This window comes from Miscanthus floridulus, chromosome 18, assembly GCF_019320115.1.
Source record: "Miscanthus floridulus cultivar M001 chromosome 18, ASM1932011v1, whole genome shotgun sequence".
Classification (NCBI taxonomy): Eukaryota; Viridiplantae; Streptophyta; class Magnoliopsida; order Poales; family Poaceae; genus Miscanthus; species Miscanthus floridulus.
Genome location: NC_089597.1, coordinates 84,775,732 through 84,800,836, shown reverse-complemented (window position 1 = coordinate 84,800,836; position 25,105 = coordinate 84,775,732). Strand labels below are relative to the sequence as shown.

General features: G+C 40.4%; 2 protein-coding genes across 3 annotated transcripts; both read left to right on the top strand.

Moving 5' to 3' along the window:
- The first annotated feature begins 218 nt into the window (after positions 1 to 218).
- Positions 219 to 6,383, top strand: LOC136522003 (deSI-like protein At4g17486). The gene is made up of 4 exons (XM_066515784.1): positions 219 to 625; positions 4,188 to 4,475; positions 5,669 to 5,752; positions 5,943 to 6,383. The coding sequence occupies exons 1-4, from the start codon at positions 478 to 480 to the stop codon at positions 6,056 to 6,058; spliced, it is 636 nt and encodes a 211-aa protein (XP_066371881.1). The 5' UTR covers positions 219 to 477; the 3' UTR covers positions 6,059 to 6,383.
- Positions 6,384 to 11,136: 4,753 nt separating this feature from the next.
- On the top strand, positions 11,137 to 22,676 carry LOC136521950 (NAC domain-containing protein 75-like). 2 transcript variants are annotated; one of them, XM_066515741.1, is made up of 6 exons: positions 11,137 to 11,446; positions 11,543 to 11,726; positions 12,516 to 13,087; positions 20,604 to 20,894; positions 21,030 to 21,134; positions 22,060 to 22,676. In XM_066515741.1, exons 1-6 carry the CDS (start codon positions 11,309 to 11,311, stop codon positions 22,147 to 22,149), a joined length of 1,380 nt encoding a protein of 459 aa, XP_066371838.1. In that variant the 5' UTR covers positions 11,137 to 11,308; the 3' UTR covers positions 22,150 to 22,676. The 2 variants fall into 2 exon arrangements, with proteins under 2 accessions (XP_066371838.1, XP_066371837.1); XM_066515740.1 differs by having other exon boundaries at positions 11,172 to 11,446; positions 20,613 to 20,894; positions 22,060 to 22,672.
- Positions 22,677 to 25,105: the final 2,429 nt, after the last annotated feature.

Genomic DNA, 25,105 nt, shown 5'->3' with positions numbered 1-25,105 from the left:
AGCGGATACATGGAGCGCAGCCGTGGCAGGAGGCGCGTCTCCGGACGGGGGGCGCACGGTGGGCGGCGCGGGCTGGGATGTGCGGTGTGCAGCGCGGGCGGGGTGGGACGGTCCTATCGGGTCCATCCATCCGTGCGTGCGGACACCTATAGTGAGCATTTCCGATTTGGTTAACCTTCTCGGGAAGTAACCATTGTTTTGGGTCGGAACTATTGCCATTCGGGCCACATCCTACTGCCCCAACGTTCAGTCAATGTGCCGTGAACCTCTCCCGGAACATGCTCTCGACCCGCTCGGTTGGTCATCGTGTCGACTGGTTCGTCTCCATCCGCCTCTCTTCCCCCTCGCGATCTCGCCTGCAGTAGCTACTGCCTCGCGCGCCGGCGGCGACTGCTCGCGCGGTCGGTCAGTCTCCGGCGTGCGGGGCGCGCGCGATATCTCCTCAGAGAGCGGAGCGGTGAGGGTCGGCCGGGGCCGATGGGCGGGGCGGTCTCCGGTGGCGCAGCGGTTGGGGATGCGGCGGGGGCGGCGACGTACCCGGTCGTGCTCAACGTGTACGACCTGACGCCGATTAACAACTACCTCCACTGGTGCGGGCTTGGCATCTTCCACTCTGCCGTCGAAGGTAAGCGCCGGGTCCGAAATGGCAATTTTGTCCGGAGGGGATTGTTCGGGTCCGTAGGTTGTACTGTTATGTGAACTTTAAACTTTACAATTAGATGCAGTTTTATTGGAACTCTACAATTAGATGCAGTTTTATTGGAAGTCTGCTTTTGTTCGGTGAGTTGCTTCTAGGAATGGTGGGTACAACAGGATCTTGAATGCTGTTGCGTACTTTCTAGTTGAGGTAAGCTAGATGAGAGGACCTTGGATGCAGTTGGGTACTTTCCAGTTCAGTTAAGCTGGATGACAGATTCAGAGGATTCAGAAGGGAAAGATTAAATCCGATAAGCCATCTAGTATGCATAAGGCTGCGACTGGACATATCAATTGTTGCTTAGAAGTATCACAATAGATATTTTATGTTTTCCTAGTATCCATAAGGCTGAGACTGGACATATCTATTGTTGCTTACAAGTATCACAATAGATATCTTATTTTATGTTGAAGGAGCCTTTTTTCAGTTAGTTAATGATCAAAGCTACCTCAATAGAACTTTGCCACTCTTTTAGAAAAAAAAAATGTTACTTTCCTAGCTTAGTTATATGATTACATCACATTTCTTGTGAATGTACGGTATGATCAATCCTTTTACAGTTACAATTTTCTGTTAAAAGTAGCAAACATGCCTATGTGATGCAATGGAGCGTACAACTTGCTGCACGATTAACTAGATCTAGATGACTTGTGGCTCGGAGATTTATGCAACGATCGTGTCAACTTTTTCAATACATCTTGGAATCGAACGTCGTGCTGTGCATGGATGCCTGATGCTTTAACTCATATGGTATGGGAGATTTAGAGATTTATCATTGATAGCATCATGTGTTCTAATTTGTTTTGAGATCGGACTGCGTGCTGCGCTTATACAGTCTGCTCTAAGTCAATAGGTGCACAGGAGAGAGTGGCGACCATGGAAATACTCCGTATTCTAATTCGTTTTGGAATAGGACTCCGCTCCGTGCTTAGACACACTACTCTAACTTGTATAGGCACGTGAGAGATTGGATCCATCGGATGGTTGTGAGCGATAATCAGCCTGTTCGCTTGTTGGTTTCAACCAGGGCTTATCAGCCAGCCAACAGTGTTTTCCTCTCACAACAAACCAGCACCAGCCGGATTTATCAGCCCAGAAACCAACTAGCGAATAGGCTGAATGAAACAAGAAATCATCCTCTCTTTAATATTAGGTTGAGAAAAAAGAATTGCAGATAACTCAAGTGTAGTTTGCAAAACATTATGTAGAATTGCAGTTCTTAGAAAGTCAGTTTAGAAGTGTGGTCTTGTGCTAGTTTGAGCAATAATGAATATATAGTAATTATACAGTTGAACTTTTTTTTTTTATAATATAATAGACCTTTGCTGGTCTATCAATAGATAGGGTTATAATTCAGTCCACTTACTTGAAAGCGCCCTTCATGAGATTTATTAGTTGAAGCTTGCAGATCCATGAGACTGACATTCATATGGCATTTGATAAAAAACTTTTCTCCTTTTATTTTTGCCTCTTATGCTCGTGATTTCATCTTCTTAGCACTGTTTGACGTGTAACTACCTACTTACATGCTTTATTAGTAATATTTAAAATTGTAATTTGTCAATGTGCAAGTTCTTGAAAAGTGCACCACTCTCTAAGTATTACTATCTGCAATCCAGTTATTTGGTCACTGCTATATTTCAGATCCTGAAATAGTACATTTGTTCAAGCAACGATCTTAACCGTTGTATTAAGATTTAACAGCTACATCTGTTTGTACAGCTAAACTGTTACGGGCCAGCTAAAAAATCCGTTAACTCTAATATTTCTTAACGGGCCTGCTAAACATACCAGAAAACTGTTTGGTTACCTGTTTTCCCTCATTCATTCCTTTATTCTGTAATGTACCACCTGGTAGCTAAATTGGATTCAAAATGTGTATTGGACTATTTGTTTGTGAAGTACTATTAAGTGCTTCAAATTTGTGTTTTGTAACAAATGTTTATAAAAAATTGCATGCATCATAGTTCACTTTCCTTTGGAATCACAGTTGCATAGAGGAACAGAGACTCGTAGTCTACACAACGTGTAAACAAATTCAAACACATTACGTCTCCAATTAATGACAAATCAGATGTACCATTACGGTGAAAAATCAATGCATGTGTGGCTGTGTGCTCATTTGTACAGGAGAGTTTATTACAAACAATATTCCAGCACCTAGAAAATTGCACATTTCGACTAGTGTAACTTTTGTTAGTTAAAACTGTAATTATACAGTTATACCACCACTAAACTACATAAACCCAGCACTAGACTATGGAATTCAGTAAATCGGAATCCTACGTTTTCCTTTTTTTTTCTTCTATAGTTGTACATTTTTTTTTCTATAGCCAAACAAGGACCAAAGTACCTACACAATCCACAATCTTTGTTGTATATAGTCAAATAATCACAAAGTTGCCTTGTGTTTCCCTACAATTACAAAACAAAAGATTTGAGTAGTATATGGGTGGTTTGGCGTGTGTAGAGTGTGTGTGTATGTGGGTGTTTGGGTTCTTGTCCCGTATTTTCTTCTTAATATAATGAAACACAGCTCTCCTGCGTTTTCGAGAAAAAAAGATTTGAGTAGTATATTTTGCACAAAATACATGATACAATAGACATTTTTTTTCTATAGACAAACAAGGACAAAAGTGGGAAGCAACCACACTCCAGACCTTCACCAGAGCTCTGTCAGAGCAGCCTCAACAGGCAACAGCACTGGCTCGGGATCAAGGGCGTTTGCTGGTACACCACGACCTGGATAAAATCGACCTTCTATCCTCTCCCTGCTAGCTCCCTCAGACCAAGACATTGGACATGCGATCAAGATAAATACAAAATTAACAGGTGGAATAGGAAGGAGAGGAGGCATCGCCATTACATGTTAGCAATTAGCAGGTCTTGGTCTGAATCCAACTTCAAAGTGAAAACAACCTGAGATTCAGCTTGATGGAGCACAAAAACTGAAGCAAGATCAATGGCTAGGGTGTTGCCTGAACAGAAACCAAAACAGGCGTCTGACATATAGGAAAGTGAGTTTATATTTATTTGGGCCATGAAAACTATTATCATTTTGCTTTGTCTATCAACCAACTCAACTGTTTCCAGTGCGTTCATATGTTTGCAACTTTCTTTTGGTAAAGGTAAATTTGTAAAACTGTATTACTGGTTTTGTGTATCCAAAGGTTAGAATGACGAACCTGAAGTTAGCACTGTTGATCTTTTAGGGACAATTGACAAATAGTAAAGAGAGTAAGTGCTCTGCCACTGCTCTTTTTCATTTTTGAGGGGAAACTCTTTCTTTTTTCTTGGATTCCTGAGCAGATATTCCTGAATATGCATGTATCCTATGATGCAATTTTGACCATTTTGTGATGAGGACCAAAACTTGACAAATCATTTAATCCTGTATTTAGAACATTTGGTTCATCATTGTACTTTAGCATTTTCTCTTCAAGTGTCCAAATTGTTCATGTTTTATGTTACTCTGTTGATTGTTCAACAGTTCATGGATCGGAGTACAGTTTTGGAGCACATGATCACCCATCGAGTGGTGTTTTTGAGGTGGAACCAAAGAACTGCCCAGGGTTCATATACAGATGTACGGTTTTCATAGGCCACACAACTCTGAATCCCTTGGAATTTCGAGAATTCATTCAGAGGATGGCCTCAGAATACCATGGAGATACCTACCACCTCATTTCTAAGAACTGTAACCACTTTACGGATGATCTTAGCACCAGATTAACAGGAAAACCAATTCCTGGTTGGGTCAATCGACTTGCAAGGCTAGGTAATAAAACATGTGCTCCTCTATATATTGTCTTTGAAAGTTTCTGGTGATTTATTACAGCCAAGAAGTATACAACATTAGCAGTTCAGTGTACTACGTTGTATGTGATTAAGATTGTTCAGGGAACACTCCCTCAAAAAAAAAAAAAAGATTGTTCAGGGAACATAGAAACTCATCTTGTAGTATCTCGAATCCTAACCACGAATAAAAATTCCTAGGTAAGAAGCTGTAGATGGGAGAAGATGGGCATGCTAAACTGTAGAAGATGGGCTTGCTAAACTTCAATTAGCTAGAAGATGGGCGTACTCAAGCTGTAGGGAAATGGATGGAGTAGTGTCTGTTATCATGTAATGACAAGAGGAAGTTGTGATATAGATGCTGGAAGCAGGTGTGGGATTATTTTAGTGCTCAGGAATGGGAGGAAACCTGTTGACTTGTAGAGGAAGAGAGATGGGCTACACAGGGTACAATGATTATTCATAGGATGTCACATAGAACTAAGAAAGGGCTGGCATCATGAACATACATTATTGAATGATCAAACTAAAGAATGTTTATTAGATCACTTCCTAAATGTGTCTGGAAGTCTCAATGCCATTGCTTTTGATCCAACTATGATAGAACACACAGTTCTAAATTTAGGATCACCATGTTACTGAGTTCTCGGTGTCCACCTTATTTAATGTATTGAATTTGAACACAGTTTTTAAATCAAATTGTTTAACCATTCTCCAGCTCTGCAAGCAGGGCCAGTTCCTTGAAGCTGGGAAGTTTCCAACAAAAAAGTTACATGGATTCTTTTTTTTAAAGAAATATTGTGAAACTCATACATGATCTGTTGTGATCAATGATAACTAGTTATCCTTGCCACATGCAATACATTTCTTACTAGTCTTGTCCAGATTATAGGCAAATACCGACCAGAGTTTTTCCTCATGGGGCATGTATGGCCCCATTATGAAAGTGAAAAACATCAGAAGCATAAGCCTTAATATTTGATGTCAATATCTCCCATGATTTGAATTGCATTATTGGATGTAAGTGAGTCACTGACAAATGAAACACATGGATCTATTAGGTTGGTTTGTAACTTCGTATCAAAACATATACTTTTTTTTTGTTGCAAAAGAACACACATATTGGGATGAAAATTCCAATATCTTACAATGGAGGATAATCCAAACTATTTTCAGGCGCCTTTTGCAACTGCCTTCTACCAGAAAGCATGCGGCTTGAGTCAACTGAGACAAAGCATCTTGCAGACTGTCGTTTCTCAGGTAGATTCTGGTGTTCTCTATTTCCTGTCATAACTGGTGGTTTCTCATGCTATTTATAACTGACAATATCATGCATATAGATCTCCTTGCTGTCATTTTTCATGTCTATACATTGTACTATTGTCCATTCTGGTGTGTTTATGCCCTATTGTTATCCAGTCTCATGTCATATTGCTGTCTGTGAATTTAGATGGTTCCAACACCACCAGCAACGATAACTTTGATGAAGATGACTTGGAAGACAAACACCTGCTTCCGACGTCTTCTGTTGGTGAAGACACAATTGTAAAAGAAGTTCACAGATGAATGTCTGATGAAGCCTTACAGTGAGTTCTCTCTGTATTCTAAAACGCAATGGGTTTCAACACTCAATGTGCAGCTTGTCATTCATTATGTACATTGTCATTGTATTTTAAAAATGTAATGAGCTCTGTCTGTTCTGATCTGAAATTTTGTGTACATTCAGTGTGTAGTCCACATTCATGATTGAGTTCATTCCACCTGTACCACAGTCCACATGTAATTCGTACTGCCCTGTTTAGATGTGTGTGATATGGCATTTTTGTTAAAATGTAAGTCAAAAGAGCTGGTGTGTGCCTAAACTTTTGGATAGTCAATGATCCATGCATTGCTTTGGTCTATTCGTATTGCTGTTGCTAACTGTGGGGTTTTTTTTTGAATTGATTAACTCAAGTAGATTGGTGTCCATTGTAAATTTCAAAATTTGTTATACAAGTAGGCAATGGTGTGGTCCTTGTTAAGGTATAATAGTCAAGGGTATTAGTGTAATCTTGTAGTCTAGAGTTTCCCTCTCTTAGTTTCTCATGTACTCTATGTATACTACCTATATGGCCTCAATACAATCATCCAGTATAGTCCCCAATATCTGTAACATGGTGTATATCGACATTGTTCAAGAGTTGCACGCTTTGATGGCATCTTTTATTTTGGATGTATTAGTTTCATTTTTGTTTTCAAGTTCAGTTTATAGTGTCAGCTCTCCTAATGCAATGACACTGCATTCATGTTGCATTTGAGAGGGGGTGTTAAAGTATAATAGTCAAGGGTGTGTTGTTGTAGAAATCACACCCTTGCCTACAGAGCCATGATGGTCTTGGTGATTTCTAGAAGGATACGGTTCAGCCATGATGGTCCTGGTGATCTCTGGAAGAATGCGGTTCTACTGGTCTGTGTTGTTGCAGGTCTAGTTGTGGTAGTGTAGTGTGAGTGTGGTATGTGAGTAGCATGGACGTGTGTTGGTGCATGAACAAATGCTACAGTTGTACCTAGATGAGGCTTAAAAAAAGATCGTTCTCAAGCAGAAGGTCATCTTCATGAGGTATGCTACTACAGTCCTACCCATTGAAGATGGAACATGTCAGATTTCGTTAGAACCCCGCAGTTCTCATTTGAATTGACTTTAGTAATCGTTCATTGTCATAACTGGTGGGTAGGACTGGCTACCATATGGTGGCCAAACTGTCATATTTGCATCTCTGTAATCACCATGTGGTCTCGGGAGGATGCAGCTGCCCTGCCCACCCAGCTATCCATGTCGGAACCCAGGCCTGATGTATTCACCTGCATCCACACTGTCAAACCCTTAGAGCAACACGTGCATACATGGCATCTTAATCTGTAATCTGGAACTGTGGTCCCCAGTTTATCACAGGTCAGAAACTAGGTTATCAGTCACTCGCTATCGAAACAATTCCTGGAGACAGATGATCTCTCCAAGCAAGATACTCCTAGAAGTTGAATCAGCTGCCACACAACTGTGATGGCGGAAGATGCAAATATAAACTTTATTTATGAGGACGCGGGACGCCTCATCTTTTAAATATGCGCGGGCCCACTAGGATCAGGTTGTGCACAAGGTTAATGGTTGCTTGGCATCAACTATTTAATTGTGCTGTAGCACACATAATGACATAAGCAAGATAAACACATGATAAAAAAACGCCATTCACAAATTGCGTATCTCTATTCCAGATATGGCATAATTAATGTAGTAATAGAAACTCACCTTGTAATGCAAAATATACTTAACAAGAAGAATACCCACGCGCGCTGCTATAGGAAACGTAGATGACACTATACTAATAGTTACTTATATGAACAAATAAATATCATAATACATATTAGTGAATGACTTAACAGACAAGTAAACATGTCAGTGAATGATGTGGTATGGTTATGTGAATAGTTTGAATGAAAACATAATTGCATGCATGTGCTAATGGATGCTGATGTGTACAGTTTACATGGCGAGATAGAATGATTTTTTTTGTTGAAACAAGCTAGATAGAATGCTAGTGTGTGTGTGTGTATTACCTCTTATATATATATATATATATATATATATATATATATATATATATATATATATATATAGGGAGAGGCTATTCAGTAGCCGGCTACAAAATAAGTTATTCTGTAGCCACCTCCATTTACCATAATTTTATACACTAATTTACGATAATGTTAATACATATTTACGATAGTTGGGTTACTATAACACATGGAGATATTTACCGTAACGTTATAATAAACCACTTAGTAAATTAATATAGTAATTATCGTAACTCAAAGTGGCTACATAATAAGTTATTTTGTAGCCAGCTACAGGATAGTAGTTCTATATATATATATATATATATATATATATATATATATATATATATATATATATATATATATATATATATATATATATATATATATATATATATATATATATATATAAAAGAGGTAATGGAAGCTATATGATTAATTTGCTGTCCGAATTGAAGTAGGATCTAAGCGTGCTTGATAGTTGCTGCGACCAAGCATCTGGTGGAACCCGCCATGTTCTGTGAAGTTTCAGTCTAAGCAAGCTATTGTTACCTAACACACATAACCTTTCGGAGGCATCTTTTTCGATAAACTGTGGACAAAATGTTGTGATAATCTGTCAAGCCAACTCAAATGATCGATAATGTGGAGGAAATTACTGTAGTTAATTAGTTAGGCACCGAGAAACATGCCTTTGCGAATTATATAAAGTAGCAAGTATTATTGTGAACAAGTGTTTTAATTACTTACAAACGATGAAGCCAATTAAAGCAGGCCAACTAGTATAAGTTGAAAAACAGTATCATAAAATTATACGCCGCCCTTATAATACTCTATTCCAAATTGTAAGTCATTTTGACTTATATATATATATATATATATATCCTTTTTGCTATGCACCTAAATATATATTATATCTTATTTTAAAAAAAATATATTATATCTAGATACATAGTAAAAGTAAAAAAAAACTAAAGTGATTTACAATTTGGAATAAACATAGTACAATATATAACATATAATTATACAATGCAATTTTTTTTGCAATATCTGAACTCTATACACTACACACAGACGCATGCACACCCTAGACCTACAACGTAGACACAACAAGCATCCTTCTATTGTGGCGCGTGAATGTCTAGGACCTATACGAAACAAAAATAGAGAAAATTCCCGAGCTAAGACACCAGGGTCGAGAACGGGGGCTCGAACGCTGGCGGGTAGGAAGCCAGCCCTGGGCTCCCACCACTCGTGCTACGCTTGGTCCTCTTCTCAGAACAATATGCACTGCAGTCTTCTTTATTAGCGCATCTTAAATTTTGTGAATCCAAGAAAAAATATTTCCATGTTACTAGCACGACACTTTTGTCAACTACTCTTTCCCAAAATATCACAGTTGGTAAAAAGCATGTCATATAGCTAGACTATTGTACCATTGGTTTATACTGTATATCTATAACCAACAGGAATTTGCCGTAAATAACATACAATGTCATTTGTAGGCCTGGAGCACAATAATATGTTGTCACAAGGTATAGTAGCGCAATAAGTATTCTTATAGAAGATCTACTAGCAAACTTACATTTTAGTCATAACAACCATACCAGAAACACATGGAGGATTAACTTAATTTCTTGTTTGAATAAGGCTAAAATTTGATCTAGAGTTGAAAGGAAGGAGATATGCATGGATGGCTTGCCATGAGCTTTAGTGGGCCAAAATCTTTAGGAAACTGACCGAATGAATTATATATTTGCAATATATTGCATGCCATCACTCGATATACTACATCCGTTTTCGTTTACTTGTCACCGAATTTTTACTGTAGCAATTCTGACCATATGTTTTTTTCTGCAAAAGATTTTTAGATACATCAAGTTTTCACATATATGATTCTTTATTGAACATACTTCATTAGTGTTATATATATTGAAGTATCTAAGATTTTTTTTAGAAAAAAAACAGATGGTCAAATTTGCTACAGTAAAAAAGTTGCTGACAAGTAAACACAAACGGAGGGAAGTATATCGCTAGTTGGCACGACAAATATTTCTTGGTATCTTGTTGCTACAATTAACACCACCAATTTATATATATTCACATTTATACTTAAGATTAACACTAAATCACCATATGCTATATTTCTTTATAATTCTATGTTATAAATGACACTATATCCTATCGTCACTATTTATTCGCTACTACTTGATAAATTAAACCTTGTGCGCATTAGAATTCTATTTCTTTTCACATCCTTATTATCATATATGTTGTGCTATATTGACGACTGTTAGTATTAGAACAATAATGTATTGTCATCATATCACTTCTATTTATAACCTTACGAGTATTAGAAAAGTTGAGAGCGAGGTCTCCTGAGTGGGTCAAAAACGAGTTTTTAGGGACAGTTTCTAAAATCAACACTATGCCATCGATTGTAAATTAAGGTGTGGCCTTGCTTTCAATCGCCCTTGGAAATACTTTTTCAAAGATGAATGCGATAATAAAACCATCTCTGCAAATCCATTTCCAAGAGCGGTTGTGTTAACAAACCACCCCTAGAATTCCAATTCTATGCGCAGTTGAATTAAGAAAAACGCCTATAGCAATCTATTTCCATTGATAGTTGAGTTAAGAAAACCGTCCATAGAAATCCATTCCGAAGGGCGGTCGAGTTAACAAAACCAACACTGGGAAACGATTTCAAGGGCAGATGCAGTGCACTGGTGCTCCTTATCCTAATTAGAAACGGTTTCTTATGTGAGCAATATCTGTAAGAAATCCTATAAAAAAATATCTGTAAGAAATCGGAGCCGTTCGTAAAAAAAAAATATTGTGCAGTAGTGATAGGTGGACGGAGGGCGAGGGACAGCATAGTCGTATAGCGTCTGTCCAAAGGTGATTCGTGTGTACATGGGTGACCTTTTTCCTTTCTCTCTCTATCTCTTCTTCAGTTAAAGCCATCAGCACATGGAATTCCTGGCCCCAAATCTTTAATTACTTCCCCATAACCCCCCTTCTCTCCTTCCTCCTCTTCATTCCTTTCCTCTCGATCTCGTTCTCTCCAGGCTCCGGCGGCAGCGCGGTGCATCCCGTCTCCCTCTCCTCCAGCCCTGTCAACCACTTGCATGTGATCATGCACGGGCTGAGAAGGTAAAGGGTGCGGTGCTACTACTCATATGGGCTCTTGGTAGCAAGGGAGAACTGCAGGGAGCAGCCATGGATGGTGCAGCGGCGGCGGCAACCGGAAGCGGTGGCGACCACCGCCGCATGGACTCAAGGATCGAGGAGCATGGGAAGTACCTGTCGGAGTCGAGCTGCTGCCCACAGTGCGGCCACAAGACCGACCGGAAGCTGGTACATCACTCACAAGCACGACTAGCGACCACTTTGTTAGGTTTTGATGTAGATTGATGAGCTTCGCTGTGTGACGATGCATGCATGTGTGTGTAGGACTGGGTGGGGCTGCCGGCGGGGGTCAAGTTCGACCCGACGGATCAGGAGCTGATTGAGCACCTGCAGGCCAAGGTCCGGGCTGCTTCGGCGGCGGCGCCGTCGCACCCTCTGATTGATGAGTTCATACCCACCATTGAGGGGGAGGACGGCATATGCTACACCCACCCTGAGAGACTGCCAGGTGATCCAATTAATTTTAGCTAAATTGATCATCAGCACAGTTCCATTCCATGGATTATTATTGATCTCAGTATGTATATATATGTGGTGATGATGCCAATTTCTTCAAGAGGGGATTCTTCTTTTGTTCCCCTATCTCATTGTTCTTGATGAAAGAATTTTCCTCTTCCTTTCTTTGGATACAATGGTTTTGTCTTTTAGTTTTGCGTTTGCTGTTTTTCCCCATTTCAATTTAAAGCAGTTTCAGTTTTCCATCTTTTTCGTTACGTTTCAAGTATTTTACGCTTTGCTATTTCTGCATTTGTTATACATACTTAAATGTTGCTTAATATACGCGTATAATTCTCATTCACCATATATACGCATATAATTCCTATTTATCGTGCACATTATTAATGGTGTAGATTTGCATATTGACGCACACTGTCTATATGAAGAAAAAGATATATTGCCCATACAAATCTTCTAGTACTGAATCTTCATGTACGACATTAATGTTTTATTGTAGCGCATCACTCTCTCCTCCTCCCTCTGTAGAATGAAACGTGACATGGGATCTGCCCCTATCTTCCAAAGTTAGGTTTTGTCACCCTCTCAAGGTTGTTATATCCTCCAACAGCCAATGGCTGCTTGCATCATCATCCCTCCCCTTGTCCCAAAGTGAAACAACCAAACAGACCATCTGTTGGCCAGCCAGCTCTGACACTGAAGGTCTATGCATTTGTACCTACATACATATTCATGCATGCACGCTGACATCCCGATCGTCTATCCATGGTCATGCATGCAGGTTTGACAAAGGACGGCCGGAGCAGGCACTTCTTCCACCGGCCATCCAAGGCTTACACCACTGGCACTCGCAAGCGCCGCAAGATTCAGTCGCGGGCCGCCGAGGCCTCATCGTCCTCCTCCGCCCTGCCTGCGCCGCAGCAACAGCAGCAGCGGAGCGAGACGCGGTGGCACAAGACCGGCAAGACGCGGCCGGTGGTGGTCGCCGGCCAGCAGCGTGGGTGCAAGAAGATCCTGGTGCTCTACACCAACTTCGGCAAGAACCGCAAGCCGGACAAGACCAACTGGGTGATGCACCAGTACCACCTGGGCGACAAAGAGGAGGAGCGCGAGGGCGAGCTCGTCGTGTCCAAGATCTTCTACCAGACACAGCCGAGGCAGTGTGGCGGTGGGGCGGAGCCTGCCGCCGCCGCCGCCTCCTCTGACACAGTGGAGGAGGCTGCTGCTGACCCACCGGTGCCGGAGGGCATGGTAGCACCACCACCAGATGTCGCAGTCGTCGCAGGTGCCTTCCACGGCGCTGCTGGCATTGACGAGTTCGACTTTGCGCAGTTCAGGAGCAGCTTCGAGGAGGTGAGTTTTCTAACAAGCACCATTGCGTTTTAAAGGGCCTAGCTCTAGCTCACTATTCTGTTGAGTTCTTTTCCTTGCATTAAGCTTGCCAAATCAAAAAGAGAGGAAGTGACTGGCCAGTGAGCACTGGGTCAGATCTTGACTTGGATGTATTGAATCTTACTAGTAGCTAGGCAAGCGCACTTACCCACCACACGTCGGTTACTGTTTCTGTGTAGTTTCGTCTAGCATTTAACATTTGAATAACTAGCTGTTAATTATTCAACTCGTGTTTAATTAAGATAAATATAGGCAAGTACAGATTCCATATATCTTCAAGAAAGCAGGAAAAATCATAAAATCATACTCACATTAGTCTTAGCTTATATAGATGTCAGACGACGCTCTTTCAGCTACTGATGCAGCTTTTTTTGTGCCTTCACAAATAATGTCACTTCTGAGGATATGTGGTAGAAATAGGATGTGATCCTTTTGTTTTGGGAGGGTGTACGTTTTCAATGCAAATGTGCTTTCAGCTTGGTCCGATCAATCAATGGTGTAGGGTGAGAAAATTTTCTGCAGGATTAGCTAGAGGATTGAGAACTGAGCTAAGGTCTCACCTAAAATTGATGGGCGTGTCTGACCAGCATATGAGATGCAGAAGTAATTAATAGCCAATTATTTCCATGTAATTTATTTTGTTGAAACAAGAATAAAGTTGACAAGAAAGCTCTATACAAGTACTCCATTGTGCACTATCAAATTCTGGAGTGCTGTACGATGGCATATTTTTTCCTTAAAAAAAAGCAATCAACCTTGACTGAGATAGTAGTATAATATCAGACCGTAGTATCTCCAAAATTAGCTCAACACATAATCTACTTTCCTAATTGGACCACCTTCCCTATCTACCGATGTCCAATAAAACAGTTGTAGCTGATCTAAACAGGTCGGCTTATTGCTCGGCTACAACCCAACTAGCAATTAATAATCTATTATCTGCCTCAACCAGCTAACGGTAACAAATAATTTTTTTTAGAAAAGGGAATACATTAATATCCCAACTTCAACATCGATCAATGCATATAGCTGTTCCTTATTACAGACAAGAATAAAACGGTCCAGGGAATATCAAAAACAAAGTTTTGAGCCATAGTGAAAACACAAGCTTTAAAAAAAAAACTAAAAAGCAAGTCTGTTGCTGTATCGCTAGCCATATCTAGCAAACACCTCCATCGCAATTGTCTCAATAGATCTACATCCCATCTTCATCGAGTGGCGATCCTCCTCCTTCTGTAGTAGGGATCAGGACCTGGCCCAGTAAGTCCCCCTGAAGATAACCTGCAAATAAGATGGTGCTAGAATCTTGTCAAACACAATGTCATTCCGAGTTAACCAAATCGCCCAACATATAGCACTTGCACCCACAAGAATTTGAGATTTCAGTTTCCTATTTACCCCATTCAACCAACCTGTAAACAAATTGTGTACACTAGTTGGAGGTATTAGATTAAAGGAAACCTGAACAATTCTCCACATAAATTTAGCATAATGATAGTCAAAGAGTAAATGTTGCATGTACTCATTTGAAGAACAGAAACAACACCTCCTATCTCTTTGCCACTGTCGCCTCGCTAAATTATCTTTTGTTAAAATTACTCCCTTGTACAAGTACCATATGAAAACTTTGATTTTGAGAGGTAGTTTAAGTTTCCAGATTAAAGTACTATACGATATAGCTTGTGTTCCTAACAAAGTTCTGTACATGGAGTTGACTGAGTACAGCCCATTGTGATGTAGCCTCCAAACAAAGCGATCTCTCTGGTTCGTTGGTTGTACATCTACAACCATGGCCACCACTTCGTGCCATGCTCGCAAATTCGTACCCATCAAAGATCTCCCGAAGGCTATATTTAATGGCGTCGTAGCCAACACTGACCTTACAGTCACACTTTTTCTTCTCACAGTGTAGGAAAGAGCGATTTTAGAGGGCGTGGTCTTATCCACGAATCCTCCCAAAATGCACTTGAGACCCATCACCTAGATCAAACTTACCCATCGAGAGGAACTCTCCCTTGACCTTCATGAGGCCAGCCCAAAACGGAGAATCTCCGGGCATGTAATGAACCTGTGTTAAGGTTTTGTCCCTTAAATATTTATTCGTAAGTAATTGCTGCCAGACCCCATTTCCATTAATTAGTTTAAAAAGCCATTTGCTTAGGAGACACTTATTGTGAACATCTAAATTTAAGACTCCCAACCCTCCTTGGTCTTTGGGTGTACAAACTACCTCCTATTTCGTCAATCTATATTTTTTCTTGTGTTCATCACTCTGTCAAAAAAACGAGATCTGAAATAGTCCAACTTTTTCAAAACCCCTCTAGGTATTTCAAAAAAGAATATCATGAACATGGGAAGACTGCTTAGAACAAAGTTAATTAGGACAAGCCTCCCACCTACCGACAACATCTTACTCCTCCAATACCTTAGTCTTTTTTGAAATCTTTCCTCAACATGTTTCCAGTCCCTATTCATGAGCTTTCTATGGTGCATAGGAATTCCTAGGTATCTAAAGGGTAACGACCCTACATTACACCCAAAGATTTGAGCATACTCATTTTGATTAGCTTTAGCTGCTCCAAAGTAAAACAATTCACTTTTATGAAAATTGATCTTTAGCCCTGATAACTGCTCAAAAGCACAGAGCAAGAGCTTCATGTTTTTGGCCCTCTCTAGATTATTATCCATAAATTTAATAGTGTCATCTGGGTATTGAAGGACCGAGAGTCCATCCTCTACCGGATGCGGAACAACACCTTCAATTTGTTCAGCTTCTTTTGCTCAAGAAATAAGGATAGCCAACATATCAACCACTGTATTAAAAAATATTGGAGATAACGGATCTCCCTAACACACTCACTAGTAGAGAAAAGGGCTTTAGTCCCGGTTCTCAACCCCCCCTTTAATCCCGATTTTGGAACCAGGACTAAAGGTCTTGATTTTTAGTCCCGGTTCCTCCAACCAGGAGTAGAGATGTTTATTGGGTAAAAAAAAGTTGTCCTCCAACCAGGAGTAGAGATGTTTATTGGGTAAAAAAAAGTTGCAGCTGTGGAGATTCGAACCTACGACCTCCCACTTCAGCTCTTGCACGCGTTACCATCTCACCTACCACCACACATCTAACTTTAATCAGATACGCTTTCCTTTTAAATTCAGTTTGGAGACACCTTTAGTCCGGGTTTGAGACATAAGCCGGGACTAAAGGTACCTTTAGTCTAGGTTTGTGTCTCAAACTGGGACTAAAAGTCACACTTTTAGTCCGGGTTCATGTCTCAAACCGGGACTAAAGATTCTCGCACTGACATGCCTCTGACACACCTCGGTAACCATTGGGCAGGGACCTTTAGTCCCGGTTGGAGCTACCAACCGGGACTAAAGGTTTCTCTAGTCCACGACGCAAAAAATACTGGGACTAAAGCCAAATTTCAAAGTGGATCAAAAGTTGTTTCTCTACTAGTGACTCCTTTCCTTGTTTGGAAATAATGGCCTAAATTATCATTGACCTTTATTGCAACACTCCCTCTAGACATGACTTTTGAAATCCATTCACACCAAGTTGGTGAGAATCCTTTCATCCTGAGGACTTGCTGTATGAAAGGCCACTTTAGCTTATCATATGCTTTCTCAAAGTCTAGCTTTAAGATGACACCATTTTGTTTTTTCCTATGCAACTCATGAATAGTTTCATGTAAAATCACAACTCCTTCCATTATATAGCGACCCGAAACAAAGGCCGTTTGAGACAGTCCTATCAGCTTGTCAGCCACTTTCAAAATTCTATTATTTAGCACTTTCATAAAAATCTTAAAGCTCACATTTAAGAGACAAATAGGACTATATTGTTGTATCCGAATTGCATCAGAGATCTTAGGCAATAAAGTAATTACCCCAAAGTTTAAACTATGAATAGGCAATCTCCTAGCATGGAATTCATAAAAGAGGCTCATCAAATCTGTCTTCATAACCTCCCAAAAGAATTGATAAAATTCAGTGAGAAAGCCATTCGGACCAGATGCCTTGTTATGTTCCATATCAAAGACTGTCACTTTAACCTCCTCCGCACTGAATGGAGCCACCAATACTTCATTCTCCTCCACCGACACTTGAGGTATGTCATGCCTCAAAGTCTCATCCATTGAGAAAGAATTATGTACATGAGGTCCAAACAATCTTTTATAGTACTCAGTTATATAATTTTTCAAGTTCGTGTCCCCTACAATAATTCCTTCTTCCTGTTCTAGCTGTACAATTTTTGTTTTCCTGTGTCTCCCATTTGCCACCATATGAAAATACTTAGTATTATCATCCCCTTGCAATAACTTTGTTGCTTTTGATCGTTGGAGCTAATATATCTCCTCCTCTCTGAGCAACTTAGTTAATTGCTCTTTAAGATGATGTCTAAGTTCCCCCTCTTGAGGTGACAACAAATTAGTCTCTGCCTTTCTATCAAACGCATCTATCTTAGCCAACTGATTTAAGCCTTTTGTTTTGGTGAGCCAAATTCCTAGCCCAACCTCTAAGGAACCGTCGCAATCTCCTACTCTTATTTAGCCACCGTTCTATGGGTGATCTATCCCTATTTTCAGACTCCCAAACCTCCTTCACTAACTCAAAGAAACCATCCCTTGACAGTCACCCTAACTCAAATTTAAAATTTCTAACGTTGCCTCTATGAGATGGTTCCCCTCCATCTCGTAAAAGCGGTGTGTGATCTGAGATTTCCAGGGTGAGTGCCTGAATAGAAGCAAGCGGAAATTTTTGTCCCCACTCTATTATTACCAAGATACGGTCTAACTTTTCATAAGTTGGAACCTCCGCATAATTAGCCCATGTGTATTTTCTACCTGTTATCTCTAATTCTCTTAAATTCAATGTTTCAATAATAGCATTAAACAAAAGTGGCCACTTGTTATTATATCTTGAGTTGTTTTTTTTCTGACGGGTTCCTGATTATATTAAAATCTCCCCCTACTAAGAAAGGTAGATCTCCACAGCTAGTACACGCTCGTGCTAGTTCTGATAGAAAGTGTTCTTTGTGCTCCTCTTGCGCTGCGCCATATACAGACAAGAGGGCCCATCGAAAACCATCTACTTTGTTTTTTAAGACAAACTTGATATGGTAGTCACCATCGATAATATTTTCAACTTCAAAACATCCTTGATTTATTCCCATTAGCATCCCCCGGACATACCCCAGGGGCACCGCCAATGCCAAACAAAATCAGCCCCTGCACAGAAATTTTTCAGACACTGAGTCAAGAAACTATTTCTATTGGTTTCTGATAGAGCTATAAAATCAAGTTTATTATCTTGGGCCAAATCATTTAAAAAGTATGTTTAGCCAGGTCACGCAACCCTCTACAATTCCAGAACACACCTTTCATTGGAACAATTTTTCTTTGTAGTTACCTTCTTATTGAGGAGTTTCTTTTTCTTCTTACTCTTTGCCACCTTGATGGGTACATCAACAAGTACTCCATCAAGGCCCGCACTATTATCGTCCATCACCTCCTCCATCAAGTCGCCACAGAGTCGACTGATAGTGGAGGAGTCAGGATCAATGTCATCCTCCTCAGAACCAATTTCGTTGTCATATGTAATTAAGAGATTAGAAGGTTTCATCCTTTCTTTTTCTACCTCTTTGATTAACATTACAGACCCAAGAGTTAAATTTTCATTGTCACCCAAACTGATCCCCACTCCCTTTAAGTTTTGCTCAATACGAATGTTAGAAAAAGAACAAAATGAATTTATTTTTGCATTACCTTCATTTTTCTCAAGGTTCTTGATGGCAACCCTTTTTTCTGCTTTCTCAAGAGAGTCAACATCAGCCACGCCCGCATTCCGCTTGCTACGCTGCACTGGGGTAAGCTCACCATCTGATAGAACCGCCAATGTCATGACACTCCCCAATTCTTTTGTTGCCCCACCATCAGCTGAGACTCCAGCTTCTAACTTGGCATCAAGAAGGGCCCCAAGGTGTTGAGCACCATCTGCAAATCCCTCCTGCTGCCCCATCGGACTATCCCACTAAAACCTGCACTTGTTCCTCCTCAATCATGAAAGACGGTTGCTTGAAACTTTGCTGTGAATCAAGGCCTGAACCCACGGTTGCACCTGCATTCTGTGCCATGAACTCCTCTGTAGGATGCTGCTTTTGGCTCATTGCACTGCCTGAAGCCGACCCCTTCTCCTGCACCTTCGGCTGATCCACCATGCCCTGCTGCCTGCCCGGCCTAACTAAATGTGAAGGCCGCTGCAGTAAGAGTCCTGGCGCAAAATGGCCTGCCACAGATGTAGCACTCTTCACATTCACCGAGTGACCCCTTTTCACTCCTACAAAATCACGTGCCGTCTCACTTAGTTCATTCTCCTCGCCTAACAAATCATCCTCAGAGAAATCTATATCCATTTGTGCCTCAGGGACATTGACTTCTTTCCCTTTTATGCTATTATTCCCTACAGATCCCCCACTTGCATCTGAAGTAAGATTACCTCCATTATTTTGTGGCTCTCTCATTGCAGTGTCCTTTGCTACCCCATTGATCACCGTTCCCATCATCTTGGGTGCTCCAAATGCTTTGCAACCCAATATTTGGCAAGTAAGGTTCAACCTGAAAGATCAATTGGAAATATCTATTGCCAATAATAACATCTAGCTTGGTCGGAATTGCCTCAGGTTCTAGCATAGCCACTGCGAACCGCCCAAACCTACTCGCGCTGGTAGGTGTGCAAATGATCCATAGTTACCTATATATAAGCCGAGTGATTGGAACCCCCCTCCCCCAGTGTTTTATTAGCCAGCTTTTTAATAGCTGCAATTTTTATAGTTTAGCTAATTCAAACATGACCTAATTATATTAAATACTCCATCAACTGTCTGCCCATGAATTTCTCCTAAAATATTTACTATCAGTATGAATAGAACATGAACCATAAAGTTAGCACTATGTGTCTATGTTCATTGTAAAAAAGCATTTCCCAACGTGCACAAGGTTATGAATTGTAACAACATTTAGTGTATTTCCATAAGATCAGACCATATGGGAATTTTCCTGATTGGAAAATAATTCACCCTAGTTAGGTTACTGAATTTCTTGCTATACTCTAGTTGAATTGTCGATAGGAAAAAGAATTCAAGCCAAATCAAAAGTCGATTGATTGTTACCAATTTTGGTTGCATTTGGATTTACTTCCGCTTATATCTACATTTTCATATTATTTGAACTTTTGAAGAATTTGAATAATATTTTAACATCTTGTTCGTCTAATAAAAATAAAAGTATCAAAAAAAAAAGTTTGAATGTCTTTAACATGCTATTGGTAATATGATATATTGATGATGACCTCTAGTTTTTCCTACTGTTTGGTATTTTTTATCTGATTTGATATGTCAATAATTAAGACAACCTAGATTGGCAAAAGTAATCTGTAGAAAATTACTAATTATAGTTTGAAAATATTAATATGAACAAAGTGTACACAGGTGGACGTGGGAGCATCAGTTCAGGTTTCGGTGAGGGATGATGAGGAAGTGCATGCAGGGCATCCTAACCTTCACCAGGAGCATAATCTTCACCAGCATCAATTTGGCAACCAGGAGCAACGACAGCGCATGGCTGCAGCTGCTGCAGCATTCCACATCAACACACCAGCGGAGCCTATCACCACGATGATCACCTCGTCGCCGGTGGTTCACCATGGTTCTGCCGTACTTCGACATCCAGATGCATATGGACATGGCACGACTTATCGTCGTCATCAGCAGGTGGTAGATTGGCATAATATAGTAAAAAAAAATCATGATCAATGTTACATTTTCACATTAGTGACAATTGATGTTATTGTTTAGTGAATATTATTGATCCTATTATTTGATTTGATTTTTGATTAAATGAACTAGGAGGACGAGCAGATACACCAACAACCTCAAAATTTTGATGGACGGTCAACTGCTGGGCTCGAAGCGGTGATCATGGGATGTACTTCAAGGAGGTCCAAAAGAGGGGTAAGCATACACACACATATAAAAAATGGCTCTCAAAATTGATGGAAGCATATTTATTTCTTCTTTATATCACTGGCGTCGTTTACCTTTTTTTCACAACATAGTGTGGACGTAGACATCACATATGCACACGCACACAGGCTCTTACGAATGCTTATGAGTGACTAGTGTAGATATGGAGATTATTAAACAAAGTAACCACACCAGGTTTGGCAATGTCGGCTGGCATGTTGCCACTAAAATGAAAAATAATTAGACAACTTACAAGTACCTTTGCCGAGAGTTGGAGAGTTCAACTTAAAGGGAAGACTCCATAAGGAACCTATTAACAATCTTAGCTAGCTACGCTCAGCTAGCATAATTGTACCTATATTCAGACAATACGTGAAACTCCTACGGGCACAAGGAAGTGTTACTGTCTCTATCCAAGTCTATGAAAGAAATTAGCAAACCATTTGTCAAAAAACTTCACAAAATTTAGATACTACCCTCAGTAATATTTAGTATATGTGTACTTTATCTGCCCCTATATTTGTAAAAATCTGGATGTTCATATACAAATTATATGTGCATTGGTCACAAATGGTGTTTTGATTATATAAAAATAACATGTTAAATTCTTTAAAAAATAAATTAAATGATCGTTCATTCTTATGTTAAATTGAATAAACCAAAAAAGTAAAACCTACTACCCATATGTATTTCAGGGATCATTTTGAATTCGAAAAGTGTCACTTTTTGTAAGCCTACGAGAGTACAAAAATGTGTAATCAAAGCTAAAATAGATCAAGGACACACATTAAGAACAATTTACTATTATCGGCGGTAGTATTACTATATACATTTTTTTCTTTGTTTCGAGAAGAAGTTGAACCTTCCATATAACATTTATTTCTATTTCTACGTCTCTTTTTTTTGCCTACAGGAAGCATCTGGTTCAGGTGGTAACAAGGAGAGCACAAGATGGCCGTACCCATCCTTCTGGCCATCTGACAGCCAGGATCATCATGGGTAGAAGAGCAGCAACATCCCTTCCACCACCTTGAGTTGCATGCAGCCAACCTTGGAGAGGCAACCAAAAGCAAACCAGAGATCCTGACATCATCATTACTACCATGATATGATCATCATATATGAACCTAAACCGTCGTACCATATAGAGGCTTACAATACTTTAGCATGACTGGCTTCCAAGAAGCAAACAAAAGGCAAAGTTATATCATCAAAACAAAATACAAAACCAGCTTTTTTTTTTGCCCCACTCTCTCTCTCTCTCTCTCTCTCTCTCTCTCTCTCTCTCTCTCTCTCTCTCTCTCATATGCTTCTTTCTCTTCAACCAATGCGTATGGATAACGTACGGGATGGAAGTTTCAATTGAGTGCTTAAATTTACATGCATGTCTAAAGAGACAAAGATGATATTGGAGGCTTAGGAAAAGCAAAAGGGAGAGAATCAGGAAAAGGAAAGCAAGGGGACATAAAACAAAGGTGACGTCACAGGAGAACGGTCAGTTAACCGTAGGTTGTGCACAGTGATCGATGCAAAATCATTACCACAATCATGCATGGTTCATCCCCCCCCCCCCCCCCCCCCCCAAAAAAAATGTTGTTACCATAGTTTAATACTCCGGAGTCAGAATATATACCTTTATATACAACTAATTATTCATTGCTTTCCTGTTGTAGTTTTGTTTGCACTGATGGGTTGCTTACACCATTTCCTTTTTTTTCATTCCTTTTTGTTGTATACTGAGCAAGAGCAACTTGAGGGGCTATTTAATTTCCTTTGGGAAAATAATTTACAAAATTCTTAAGGGTCCAATTGTAAAGCAGCTTATGTTGTTATGGGATTTGATACCCATTTTCTAACTACTTTAATTATTTGAATCCATTTTTTGGGCACTATTTCATTTTTTTTGCATTTCTGCAAGATATAATTATTCCATTTTCAAGAAAATTTCCTTGTGCATATGGTAACTATAAAGATTGTAAGGTAAGGCGATGGCTTTAGATTCAAAATCTTCCTTTTCCATGGGGTGTTCCAAAAATCTCCAGCATGCTATGCATGAGAGAATAAATGTGACCGTATTCTTTTGTGATTCTGTTACGTGCAAAATAATAAAAGCCGATGAAAGCATCTAGGCCCCTAGTTGGGTTTCGGTGATTAATGACAATACGTGATTACTATGACTAACGTGTGTTTTGCAGAGGCAATTAAGTTAAGTCATGGTAATAAGAGATCGATTGGGCTATCATGGTGGTCATACCCCTACGATAGAAATCGTTTCGGTTTTCAAAGGATGAACGACAAGGTTAAGGATGGACTAGTTCTAAGTGTCGTTTGGTGTTGAAGAGACACTTATAGTAGTTTAGGACTTTATTTTTCCTTTGGCCATACTATTAAGGGGGTATGGATGGGTAGCTTGACCTAGGTGAGTCTAGTGGGTTAGGTGTGGTGCACACTTGCTAAACCTAACACTAGGTAGCTCCTAAAAAGCCCTTAGATCGATTGGAGCAAACTTCATTCACGTACGATCGAAAGTTGGAAGTGAATGGAGGGTCAAATACTGATCGGACGCTGGCTTCGGTGTGACCGAACGCTGGCGCAGAGTCCGGTCAGTTCATTTGATCAAGGTGAAGTCGTCTGGAAGTGACCGGACGCTGAGAGGTGAAGTGACCGGACGCTGAGGGCCAGCGTCTGGTCGACTCCAGTAAGGTTCTAGAGAGGAAAAATCACGATCGGACGCGTCAGCGTCCGGTCACCATTTGATCACTGGAATTCGGGGTGAATTGATTGGCGCGTCCGGTCAACATGACCGGAGCGTCTGGTCACCCCGTAGAGGCACAGAACGGTTCATTTTTCAGCCCATGTTATAAATACTTCCTCTATTCATGTGTGGGGGTACTTTTGCTCATTCCAACAGCTGAGAAACATCTTTGTGAGTGCCAAGAAGAGCAAAGTCCTAGTGAGGTGATTGCGATATGAGAATCCCAAAGAGAGCCCTCATTAGTGAGATCAAGAGTAGCAAAGTGTGCATCCACCCTTCTCATTAGGCTTGTCGTTGTCAAGTGAGAGTTTGTGCTTGTTACTCTTGGTGATCGCCATCACCTGGATGGCTTGGTGGTGATTGGGAGCTTGGTGATCATCCGGCGGTGCTTGTGGATGACCCAACTCAAGTTGTGAGCGGTTGTGGGTGATTCACCGTGACGGAGTGTCAAAGAATCAACCCATAGAGAGCACTTGATCCTTACGCGGATCAAGGGGGAGCTACACCCTTGCGTGGGTGCTCCAACGAGGACTAGTGGGGAGTGATGACTCTCCGATACCTTGGCAAAACATCGCCGCATTCCTCCATCTCTCTTTACTTTGATCATTTACTTTGAGCATTTACTTTGAGCAATTCGATATTTGTCTTTACATTCATAGAATTGTCCTGCTAGAGTAGGATTGAAACTTAGGTTGCAAGACTTTTTGTGCGGTAGAACATTAGAAACACTTTCTAGGCATAAGGGGTTAATTGGGCTAACCGTTGGATATAATTATTGCAAAGAAATTTAGAATTAGCCCAATTCACCCCCCCTCTTAGACATCTTGATCCTTTCAATTGGTATCAGAGCCTCATGCTCACGTATTTAGGCTTAACCACCTAGAGAAAGATGTCTCACGGGGATGGACCTCCTCCTATCTTTGAGGGGGATGATTTTCCATATTGGAAAATTCGCATGGAGGCGTACTTAGAAGCTCTAGATGTTGGAATACTTAGAGCCGCCTCACAAGGTTTCCCAAAACCTCAGGATGCTACTAACCTACAAGGCGATGAGGTAAATTACGAGAAATGGAATGCAAAGGCTCGAAACACCATCTTTAGAGGCCTTTGCAAAGATGTGTTTAACCGGATGGGGAACCACAAAGACGCCCATGCACTATGGTCAGACGTTTGTGCGCTCCATGAGGGGACAAAGAGTGAGCGT